At 41.7% G+C, this 12,585-nt stretch overlaps 1 protein-coding gene across 7 annotated transcripts in view; it reads left to right on the forward strand.

The window, feature by feature from the left end:
• The window catches only part of LOC132382434 (ceramide synthase 2-like), a 66,150-nt gene extending 54,846 nt beyond the window's left edge, over positions 1 to 11,304 (forward strand). For all 7 annotated transcript variants that reach the window (XM_059952627.1, XM_059952622.1, XM_059952626.1 and 4 more), the window contains exon 11: positions 7,603 to 11,304. In XM_059952627.1, coding sequence (XP_059808610.1) covers positions 7,603 to 7,722 — 120 coding nt within the window. In that variant the 3' untranslated portion in view covers positions 7,723 to 11,304. The remainder of the gene's footprint in view (positions 1 to 7,602) is intronic.
• Positions 11,305 to 12,585: the final 1,281 nt, after the last annotated feature.

Here is a 12,585-nt window from a genome sequence, read left to right on the forward strand (position 1 = left end):
ACACCTCTTCCTCTGTAATCTGTACAGGGTCCATGAAGTTGATGCCATTGCCTCTTTTCTATAGAACTAATGTCAATCTCCCGAACAAATACAGATGTAAAACATCTTCCCTGTCTGTTTTGGCTGCACACATGAATTACCATTCTGGTCTTTTGGCCCTTGCAATCTTTTTGCTTTACATACCTTCAGAACGTTCTCCTTCACTTTGTCAGCTAGAGCAAACTTATTCCTTCTTTTAACCTTCATGATTTCTTTGTGTTCTCTGTATTTCCTTATACAGGTCCACAGTCCCTTATCTGAAATCCTTGGGGCCAGTTGCATTTTGGAATTCAGAATTTTTTGGATTTCAGAAAATTGTTAATTATATTGATAATTAACCTGTCTCAGTGCGGGTGGACTTTAGGACCCGGGGGAGCTCCGGACCTACGCACATCCTCCTGTATACTTTAAATCATCTCTAGATTACTTATAATACCTAACACAATGTAACTAGTTGTTATACTGTATTGTTTAGGGAATAATGACAAGAAAAAAAGTCTGTACATGCTCAAACAACGAGTACTGGAGAGAGAACTTATGCGCTCTTTTACAAATACTATTACAGTTTATTTATAGAGTAATATACTGATAAATAAAATAGTGGGATAATTATAGACCATAAATACACTAGTACATTTTATTTCTGACAAAAACAATCAATAAAACATAAAAATATACAGCTTCAAACGAACCAAATCAAACACATGGTAAATGACTTATTGGGATAAATGTAGAATGTAAATACTCTAGGACATATACAGGTTCAAACTAAGCTAAATATGTACAGGTACTTCTAGTTAAGTTACATTATGTCTGGCAAACAAAACTAAATACTCTACAGGTACCTGATGGGCCAGGAAAAGGATTCTCAAGTAATGAAGCAGCACCACAACAGACAACATTTTTAAAGACTTCTTCAAGTGTCATCTGTCTCATTAACATAGGTTTATGACTAAGCAATCTCTCTTTAACTGACTAAACTGCCATAATCTCTTGCTCACTGATAAATGCATATTATTCAAGGCCAGCAATGAACTGATCACACATTTTCACCATATCGTCTATGGGGATTTCCTCACCTGTGTTCACTGTGTCATTATCATCACTACTATCTTCATGCTTATCTATACTTAACACCGTTTCAGCAATTTTCCCATCACTCAAGGAATGCACAACAGGTACATCATTGTCAATGTTCAGCATTTCTTCGATGTCAGCTTCCTCTAACTTATTTACACTTTCATTCAATAGCATTTTAGCGTTGTTACGAGGTTTGATATCATCTTCTCATTAGTGACACAAAATCCTTCAAAGTCTTGATCTGTAGGTTCATTTACATCAAACGTCGTTGTAGGCCAAAGTCTGTGCCAAGCATTTGTTAATGTTAATTTATCAACCTCATTCCAAGCATTAGCAACTGTGTAAATGGCATCCTTAACATTGAACTCTTTCAGAAAGTCTTGGATTCCTACTCCTCAGTTGACTGCAGAAAGCATGCAATTTAAAAAATAGTCTTTATACTTGCTCTTCATGGAGCGTAAAGTTCCTTGGTCACTAGGCTGTAATACAGATGTCACATTGGAGGCGAGTAAATTGCGAAAACATTACTTTTCACAAGAAGCTCAGCAGGGGGATGTGCAGAGCAGTTGTCCAGGAACAGTAAAATTTTCCAGTTTTCTTCTAGTCCAGCTTGCCTGCAATGAGCTTGAGCTGCTGGTACAAAGTGGTTATTGAAGCAGTCAGAAAACATTTCTCGGGTTACCCATGCTTTCTTGTTTGCATAATAATGCACAGGTAAATTGTGTACATCTTTCAGACATCACAGATGTTGGCTTTTTCCAATCACTGCCAGCTTCACCTTGTGTGTGCGCCTGCTGCATTGGTGCACCCAAGAATAGTGAACCTGTCCTTGGCATCTTTAAAACCTGTCAGTGCTCTCTCATCATCCGTTAATGTTTCTCTAGGAACGTAAATTTGTTCAGGGCTTTCATCTTCTGTTTTCTCAGTTTTTCGGATAAGGGATTGTGGACCTGTACTCCATAAGTGCCTATTTTGTTCCTACTTGACTATATCTTCTTTGGTGTACCTTTTTTCTCTTAACCAGGGTCTCGGTATCTCTTGAAAACTTAAGATCGCTGCACTTGTTATCTTTACCTTTTATTCTGACAGGCACATACAAGATTTGTACTCTCAAAATTTCATTTTTGAAAGCTTCCCACTTTCCAAGTTCACCTTTACCAGAAAATAGCCTGTCCCAATCCACACTTGCCAGATCCTTTCTGATACCATCAAAACTGGCCTTTCTCCAATTCAGAATCTCAGCCCACGGGCCAGATCTATCATTTTGTATATTTACTTTGAAGCTAATGGCATTGTGGTCACTGGATACAAAATGTTCCTCTGCACAAACTTGTCACCTGCTGTCTCATTGCGTAATAGCAGATCCAGTATCGCACTCTCTCTCAATAGGATCTCTACGTACTGAAGAAACTTTCCTGAACACATTTGACAAACTCTGTTCCATCTAGCCCCAGTCAATACGTGGGAAGTTAAAATCACCTACTACAGCAACCTTATGTTTCTTGCAACAGTCTGCGATCACTTTACAAATTTGTTCCTCTAAATCCCTAGGACTGTTGGGTGGTCTGTAATGTAGCCCCACTAATGTGGTCACGTCTTTATTTCTCAGTTCCACCCATAATATCTTACTAGACGAATTCTCAAGTTTGTACTGATGGAGCACTGCTATGACATTTTCCCTGTCTAGTTATGCCGCCCCTGCCCCTTTAATCCCTCTTGCTCTGTCACATCTAAAACAACAGAACCACAGAATATTGAGCTGCCAGTCCTGCCCCTCCTGCAACCAAGTCTCACTAGTGGCTGCAACTTCATAATTCCAGGTGCTGATCCATGCTCTGAGCTCATCCACTTCTCCTTTTGATTTTTCTTGCATTGAAATATAGGCAGCTTAGGACACCAGTTGCACCATGCTCAACCTTTTGATTCCCGTCTTTGAGGTCTTATCAACATCTGTCTGTAACCTCTCAACTATCTGCTCTGGCATTCTGATTCCCATCTTCCTGCAACTCTAGTTTAAACCCCACCGTGCAGCATTAACAAACCTTCCACTACGATATTAGTCCCCCTCCAGTTCAGATGCAAGCTGGCCTGTCTGTACAGGTCTCATCTTCCAAATTGTATGCCCTCCCTTCTGCACCAGCTCCTTAGACACATATTAAACTGTATAATCTTCCTAGTTCTGACCTCACTAACATGTGGCATGGGTAGCAATCCTGAGATCACAACCCTGGAGGCCCTGCCCTTTAAGTTAGCACCTAACTCACTGAACTCCCTATGTAGAACTTCGTCACTCATCCTATCCATGTCATTAGAACTTATATGGATCACAATCTCTGGCTATTCACCCTCCCACTTTAAGAATGCTGAGGATTCGATCCAAGATGTCCCGGGTCCTGGCACCTGGGAGGCGACATACCATCTGGGAATCTTGTTCTCACCCACATAACCTGTCCATTCCCCCAGCTAACAGATCCCTTGCCACCACAGCGTTCCTCTTTCCATCCCCTTCCCCAAGTCACAGAGGCAGACTCAGTGCCAGAGACCCAGCCACTGTGACTTTGTTAGGTCCAACCACACCACCCCCCCCCCCCCCCCCCTCCTACAGTATCCGAAGCAATATATCTGTTGTTGAGGGATGGCAACAGGGGTACTCTGCACTGGCTCCTTAACCACTTTCTTCTTCCTGACTGTCACCCAGTTTCCCGTGTCCTGCACCTTGGGTGTAACTACCTCTCTATATGCCCTGTCTATCACCCCTTCAATCTCCTGAACGATCCAGAGTTCATCCAGTTCCAGCTCCAACTCTTTACTGCAGAGTGTTAGAAGCTGCAGCTGGATGCACTTCACGTAGTTGTAGTCGTCAGGGACACTGGAGGTCTCCCTGCCTTCCCACAGCCTGCAAGAGGAGCATTCAACTATCCTCTCTGGCATATCTACTGTGCTAGCTGAGCAGTTATAAAGAAGGGAAGGGGAAAGAGAAAAACTTAACCTAGAGCTTTTCTTTTTGCTTTCTCTGACTAAAGAGTCCTTCGCTGAAGCCTTGAAGAGCTAAAGCCTGAAGATCACCACTCTGACTCTGCCCACTTAGATGATGGCTGCTGTGCTTGTGCCATCTTTCTTTAATTTGCTCTTGTTAATCAATCACAAACACAGACTGGTCACTAGTCAAAGCTCTATAAGGTTGCCGCTGCCTTTTTCTACTCAGGCAGTGGACCTGTGTGAAATCCCCTCCTCTCAAACTTCCGATGGCCAGATTGGTTGCTTGTCAAAGCTCTATTTCCTTCTGACTAATGGAGGAAACAGAGAAAAGACCCTGGTGCTGTTTATGTCTTCAGCGGAAATATTCTGTACATTTATTGTCCATTCCTAATTACCCTGAACTGAGGGGAGAGGAAAGAGTCAACCACTTGGAGTCCCCTGTAGGACCGTAGATTTCCTCCTGTGAAGGACATTCATGAACCACATGAGCTCTTACACTGCTGAGGTTTGTTCTGCACAATTTCACCTTGTGTTTAGTTGCTCTAAATTGCCAGCTGCAGTGGGGAGTCTGAATTAGTGTCGTTTGGATCAATAGCCTAGGCGTCAGACTGCTAGTCCAGGAACTTCACCATGATCCCTGCAATCAATATTTAGCTATGTTAGCTGGTTCCCATTCATGACAGAAGTCAGACAGTATCTGACCTGTAACTGTTGTCCATACCCTTCACTTTCAGCTTGCCAGTGGAGCAGAGCCCTTGTGCACTGCCCTTGTATTGGAATAAGTGGCCTGCAACTGGCAAAGCTGAACTTTTGTGCCAGTCTTACTGTGGCCTTGTGTATTTTGATGTTTGTGTTTTCACTGCTAGTTCAGGATATCTGCCAGGCAGATAAACAGGCAGCTGCCGGCAGTAAAGAGGCAAAATTTCACAGGGAATCATTACACAAGAAGGACTTGCACAGCGTTTTCCACTCCTGAGCTGAACACAGATTGGGACCAGTCCATATCTAGAATAAAACTCTCTGGATTTTCCTCCACTCTTCCCAGCCGATGTCATTAGGGTAGATTAACTTATTTGCATGTTATTGGTCTCATAGTATAAAATGTCATCAACGCTGATTAATAATTCAGAAATAAAATGCTTGTACCAGCCGTGTTCAGTCCCAAGACCAGTTATGAAAAGAGGAGAGTTGGTCAGGGGGCTAGCAACAGAAACACTAACAGAAGCCCCAAAGTCCTCATCCCTGGGAGAGGAAGGATATTTTCCTAGAGATTGTCCGAAGTTGTGTGATGAGAGCCAGTAGTCCATGGAAGCCACAGGGCTGGTCAACCTTCAATCATCCAGGACCAGCATTAGACTGGCCCAAGAGAGAGCACTCTTAACGAGCTGCTGGAAGGGTGACAGGCTTAACTAACAAACTAACCGATCCTTGAGAGTGACTGTGATGCTGTTAGGTTTTTGCAAAAGGTTATTTTTTTCACTAATAGGTTTTTTACAAAAACCTAATTTTGCAAGCAAGCATCTGTCTTTGGCGGGTCTGGTCTTCACGTGACCTGTGTCGTGCACTGGGCTGTTGACTCGTATTCTTGAAATAGCCCAATTGTACCCAGGAATGATCTTAACAAAATCTCCCCACTTTGTTCATTCCAGTTCTAAGCATGAGCTTCATTGTTAAAAGAATCAACAAATATCCCAAACTGACAGCTGCTCCCACTAAATCTCAGAGAAGCTCTGAAAATTTGATTCACCCTTTAACATTCAGTATCAAACCTTTACATCTCCTGCATGTTACGTTGCGCACCCATCTTGTGAATGTGATCATTCCATTTAGGAATAATTTCCATGTAAGCTCTCCTGTGGATGCAAGTTATGAAGGTACAGTTCCAAGGACATAAGATATTGAACCTTCCCCCAATCTGATACTCAACAATGAAAGCAAAAGCTTGTAGATTCCAGAAGTGCGATTATAGAATAGTTAACTACTATTATTATATAAGAATTATTATGTATTATATAATATTACATATAATATATAATACTATTATGTTATTATATAATAGTTAACTACTCACAGTTAGCAGCAGAGGGAGAAATTCTGGAAAGAAAACCACAGGGGGATTCAGCAAGAAACCGATCCTTTGACATTTAGAGTGCACCAAGCATCCAGCACCTTATGTTTACTCTAAACCAATCCTAAAGCGAATTCAAGAGTCTGCAGACGTCAGAGTCTGGGATGACATACAAAGCACTGGAGGGCCTCAGCTGGTCAGGCAGCATTTATGGGGGGAAACAAGACAATCCACATTTTAGGTTGAGACTGTTCATCGGGGACCGAAAGGTAGCAGGGAGACAGCCAGCATAAAGAGTGGAGGAAGAGCTGGCAAGTGATGGGTGGATCCAGGTTGGGGGACTGGGGGGATGATAGATGGGTGAGGGGTCGAGTGAGAATGGTGTCAGAAACTAGGAGGTAATAGGTGGAAGTGTCAAACGATGGAACCTGATAGGAAGGTAGAACACGGAATAAACAGGGCCAGAAGGTATTTGCACAGGGGAGGAGGGTAGGATGGACTTCATTCTCTACCCCTGCCCATTCCCATCAACTACCCTAAAGCTCTACCACCCCAAAGCTCTACCACCAATCCACACTATTGAATGAGTTATCACCTCGCATATCTTTGGAAGTGGATAGAAGAGCTCCCCATGGAAACCCAGAAGCATACACGTTTTGCATGGAGCGCCGGGGGTCAGGATTGAACCTGGGATGCTGGACCTGTTGGTCCGTGACTCAACTTGTACCGGTGTACTCCCGGGCTTCAAATTGTCGAGAACAAGGAAAAAGATTCTGACAAGAATTGCGGACTGGGTTCTCACAGGCTGTTTCAGTGGAGTGTAGAATCTGGAACCTTATTCCACAATCTCAGGATAAGGAGTTGTCAGACTGAGGTGAAAAAACGCTGCTTAATGCAGAGTTAAATTTTTCTTTTAGAGTGTTTAAGATGCTGAGTTGTTGAGTATAAATTTAACCTGATTTATTTGCTTTAAACTTTGAGTTCCTTGTAGTATTTGGATTTTAGTATTCTTCATCTGATTGTGAAGGGTCTTGATCAGGAAAGTTGACTGTCAACTTCCCTCCACATTACAATCTGACCCACGAAGTTCTTCCAGCATCTTGGTGGTTGCTTCTCTTTACCATGTCAATTCTGTCAAGGTCCCTGAGGATCTGTGGAATTTATAGTGTTGAAAATAGGTGGTTGATGATTACCACAGTTTAACTCTGTAAGTGACTCTTGCGCTACATAAATAATTCTGGACTCACTGGGTTTCTGGGTTGCATTTTTTACACAGTAGTCAAATCCCAGCCATCCCAAGCCAAGGAAAATAGGGCTTCTGTGGGATGAACATGGAGTTTTGCAGAAATATGTGTTTCAAAGTGCAGTAGATGTTGTTACTTAGAGATGTGCTGTCTTGTAACTGATCCATTAAGCAGAGCATCATTGCCTTTCAGCTGGATGGGGACGATCGCAGTGATAAGGAGGAGTGTGAAGACAGCGATGAAGACGAGGGCATGAAGAATGGTACCGGTGTCAGGGGCAGTCTGTCAGTTAACAGCCACCATGCTCACTGAGGCTGGGAAGGCTCAGCTCTGGCCCGATGGTGTGGACTTGTTCAATGCTGGGAGTGGTACCTCTGGAGCAGACTGTCGTGATGAGTCTCACACTGTCAATGGACCTGAGGAAAATCAGGCCTCCTGTCGATGTTTGAGGACCACCAGCCTCACTGCATGAGAAGATACTCTGTATGGAAAATCTACAAGTATTGATTTTTAATACCATTGCCAGAATCCACTAGAACCTATCTGTTACCAATTGATAGAGAGCCTGGCTCACAAGAGTTGAATTCATTCATAAAATTGGCCCCTCTATCCAATTTATTTCTGAAATAGTCATAAGGCATAGAAACAAGACCTGCAGCTCTCTGGATCTATGCAGATCATCAATCACCCAATTACACTAAACCTACCGAAATTCTGTTTTATATTGCCTACATTCCCATCAACTTTCACCCCTGGATTCACTAACATTGTGCTCATTAGATGCTCAGGACAATATTCCAGAGTAATTGATGTCATGTTCTTTTGCCCAGAGATCAGTGAGTCCTTTTGAGACCACAGCCTCAAGCTTCTAACCTACCAATGTAAGGTAATGCATTTACCAGCCTTTCAAAGTGTTTAGTCCTTTTGGGTTCTAAATCATTCATTGCACCACTTTTGTTCCCTCAATAGTCACCCCTCGTCCAGTCTCAGCTTCTCATCGTGACCGTGAGCCCATCCATTTCCATCCACTCATTGTGGTGTTAGAAATGGTCTTGTGCAATATTTATGCTGACATTTCAAATAGGAGCTGAATCTGAGACAAATGACCATTCCAAATTGAAAAATATTAAATACTTCTTGCCTCGTTGGGTAGCATTTCTGATTTAATTCTTGCATTTATGTAGCACCTTTTACAACCTCAGGGCATCCCAAAAAGTATTACAGTCAATGACATACTTTTAAAATGTGCTTGCTATTGTAACCTGGGGAAGAATGCACAGGAATCTGTGCTTGGCAAGATCCCATCAAATTGTAATTTAGTGATGGTGAGCCTTTCTGTACTTGTTGATTGAATTGAAAGGGGTTCATAATAAGATAGTATAACTCAGATAAATCCTTAGGAAATTAGAATTTGCTTCATTAAGCCAATGAACATGTAATTTTAAACCTCTTAAGGGTGATGTTAATTTGCGATTTAAAGCTCATTTAGATACTTCTGATTGTTATAGCATTTACTATCTTTCTAAATTATTTCTCTGACTATAGACAGTCTTAAGAAAAGGAAATGTGGGAGGAGGAAAACATTCAGCTCTTCATCCCTGTGCTACCATTCAATTAGATCATGGCTAATCTTTTACCTCAGTGACACCTTTCTCTACGAAGTCCAGGTCCTTTGATTTCCTTAATATACATAAATCTACTGATCTTTTTGTTTTCTTGAGTATACTCTGCAACTGAACCTCCACAGCTGCCCAAGAAGATTTCTAAATGTTTAGGTGAAGATATTCTCACCTCCGTCCTAAATGTTTGAACTCTTAGGACTGTAATCCCAGCTTCAGCATTCCCTGGTTGAGTGAAACATCATCACTGCTACCAATTACATATGTTTTAATGAGATCACCTCTCATTCTTCTAAACTCGAGATTAGGGGCTTATTCTAGTTAATTCTTTCCTCACCACAATTCTAAGGAATTTATCAGATTGGCCTTTGTTTCACTTCTTGTATTACCTTCAACAGAAAGGTCAAAATTTCACACATGGTATCACCATGAACCAATATAATTGCATCGAAATGTTTTTTTTCTTGTTCCCAAATCCTCTTGCAATAAAGGCCATAGGTTGTTTGCCTTGATACCTGCTGGATCTGCATGATAATTTTCAACAATTCATGTTCCAGGACACCCAGGTCCTTCTGAACAGCAGCACCTTGTAAATACTCACTGCAGAAAGAATAGCCTGCCTTTCTATTTTATGCCTAGTGGATGATCTCATTTTTCCCCACATATTCCATCTGTTATGTCTTCATCTCCTCACTTAACTGATCTATATCCTCTGATGTCCTTCTGCCAATCCACACTGCTGCCAAGCCTTAATATCATGGCAGACTTGGATATGTTACACCTGGTCCCTTCAAGTTGATCATAGCTGCAGATTGTGAAGAACCAGAAACCCAGCTCCCTGTGGGACACCACGAAGCACGGCCTCCCAATTCAAAAATGGCACATTTCTTCCTACTCTCTGTGCATTAACCAATCCCCAACCCAAGTCAGTTTCTTCCCACGATCCCATAATGCATCAATTTTGTTTAGTAATCTTTTGTTGGGTGCAGTATATTCTGAAAAACCAGTAAACCATGTGCATTAATTTCCCTTTTCTATTCTGCTAGCCACTGCTTCATAAAACTGCCCCCATCCAAGCTGCATATCTTTCCCCTCCCCATAATGAAAAGCCCTCAGTTATGCTAAAACTCAGTCAGCCTGCTCGTCTTTCCCCGCATTCTGTTTCTGTCCACACAGATCACATAAATGTCATATCAATCTGAGCTGTGCAAGCTCCTCCAACATTACCCTTCTGAATCATCACGTCTGCCTTGCTTGTCTTCCTGTGTCTCGACTAATTATGTAAACCCAATCTGAAGAGTGTGACTGCCTCCTGGGACAAAGTGCCCACTCTGATGTAGTATAGTTCCCAAATCTCAGACTAGCACATCAACTCTGAGCCAAAATTTATCAAGATATTGAACAGCTTGGCATCACGTTCCTTTCCATCATCTTCCAACAGCAGCCTCAATGTATCACCTGCTGTGTTGTACTGTATAAATTTAATTATATAAGTTATGCCATTGCCTTTAGCTTGTTGAAGTCTCTCTTTCATCAGAATCAGCTGTGGACTCTACTAAATCAATGTTTTTTTAAAAAAATTTAGGAAATCCCAAAAAATTAGATTCTTGTGCATAATTTTAAATGTGAACCCTGCAATCCCTTGCATTCATTGTTCTTCCAACACATCCATTAAAGACATTGATTTCCATTCCTAGCACAGCTTAGGATGTAAGGTGCCAGGCTTGAGGTGAAGCTCAGAATAACCCCCCCCCCCCCCCCGAGGGAATAGGAAAGAAAATATAATTCACAGAGAGACACGTTATATAGAAGTAGAGTGTTAACTGATTCCCAGTAGTTTAGCTGCTCAGTGTGTAGTGACTGGAGCTGTTGATGATCAGACATTACAACAATACCTTTGATATCTGGTGCTCTGTGGCAATGTGAAATTCCGTCACATTTTATTGCTTTGAGCAAACCCATTGTATTTATGCTTGTGTTTTTCCTGTCTTCACATCTGCTCCCTGTTTTGTGCTGCATCAGCCAGTAGTAACGACACCTGCAGCCTGGAGCTGGAAGACCCTGTATCTCCAGATCCTGCCCTCCCAAAACCCAGAGCAACTAGTACTGTATTTTTATTGTTTTTCAAACCTGAAACAGTTGGCTACAATGAAACTCTGAGCAGGTTTCAATCAGAATAATCCAGACAGACAGTAACTATGTAAATTCTCACAGGAATGGACATTGATCTGAAATGCTGACCTTAGTTTTCAGTTCATTGATGTTTTTTGATCTGCCACACATTTCCAGCATTTTCTTTGATGACTCATGCATTGCTTTTTTATTTCTTGAGGGTCATAAAGTGTTTCAATAGAGCACATCCTGCATACAGATGTTGGGTCTGTACTGCTGAGTGCTAAGGCACGGTATCCGGCTAACACTAACATCAGAGACATTACTGCTCCAGTTGGTTAATTACCATTACTTGAAATTATGTTCTGGCTTCTGACTCAGATTGATACTCTCATGATTGAATAGGACATCAAATATTAATTTAAAAGGAAGCCATAATGAAGTAGAAATTAAGAACTATCAAGTTGTGACTGAGAAGCCGTGATCTGACAGGAAGAGATGATTTGAACGGCCATCTCTCACTCTATTGCCACTCGGTTTTGATCCACAGCACTACTATGCAACACCTGCATCTCATCTCTCAATCTGTTCCCAGTATCAACAGTATGTACGCTTTGAGCTGTCAGTTAGTGAGCCAATGAATTCACAGTTGAATGATGGCCACCCTAGCTGGACTGATCCGATGCTTGTCCATTGTATGCAGCTAAAGGATGGCCAAGCTGTAGCTGGATAAGGAATGACGTTCTGACCAGTGGCTTTTTCACCAGCCATTGCCCCTGCACTTAGCACACAAGACTGTGAGGGATAAGTTTTGGAGATGTAGGTGTTATACAGTGACAGCTTCCATATCTCATTCTTTGTTACATGACTGCCTGTGGGGGCCTGTGTCCCTACCTGGCTCCACCCCCTCTTGTACATGGGCCTTTGCTGGAATGTACTATAGGTGAGTGAAGCCCTTCTGAGTATGTGAAGTGTGTGTATCACACATTGGGTTAACCCATTAAACAGTAAAACACCACTAATAGCTTCATATTTTACTGCCTGTGCACTTTTTTGCATTACTGATAATGACAAGGTAATGCTCAGTTGAATATATGCTAAGGTCAATCAATTCTGCATTCAGGAATGTGAAACTAAAATGACTTGTGAATCTTGTTTACAATAAAAATATTTGATTATTGAAAACTAAAAACTGTAAATCAAATAAAAATGGAATATACTGGAAACTCAAGCATGTCAGGCAGCATCTGTAGAGAGCAGATTGTTTCAAGTCAATTGCCCTATAACACGTTGAATCAAATTGTCATTGCTGAGAGTGTAGGTCAGCGATTGTTAGACTGCTTGTGAAAATGTGTGCAGTACCGAGTTTTCAGTGTCTTGAGAGTAAGCGTGTATATGTATGTGTATATGAAAGTAGGAGAATGTGAGTGAACATGTGGTATTT

This window comes from Hypanus sabinus, chromosome 28, assembly GCF_030144855.1.
Source record: "Hypanus sabinus isolate sHypSab1 chromosome 28, sHypSab1.hap1, whole genome shotgun sequence".
NCBI lineage: Eukaryota > Metazoa > Chordata > Chondrichthyes > Myliobatiformes > Dasyatidae > Hypanus > Hypanus sabinus.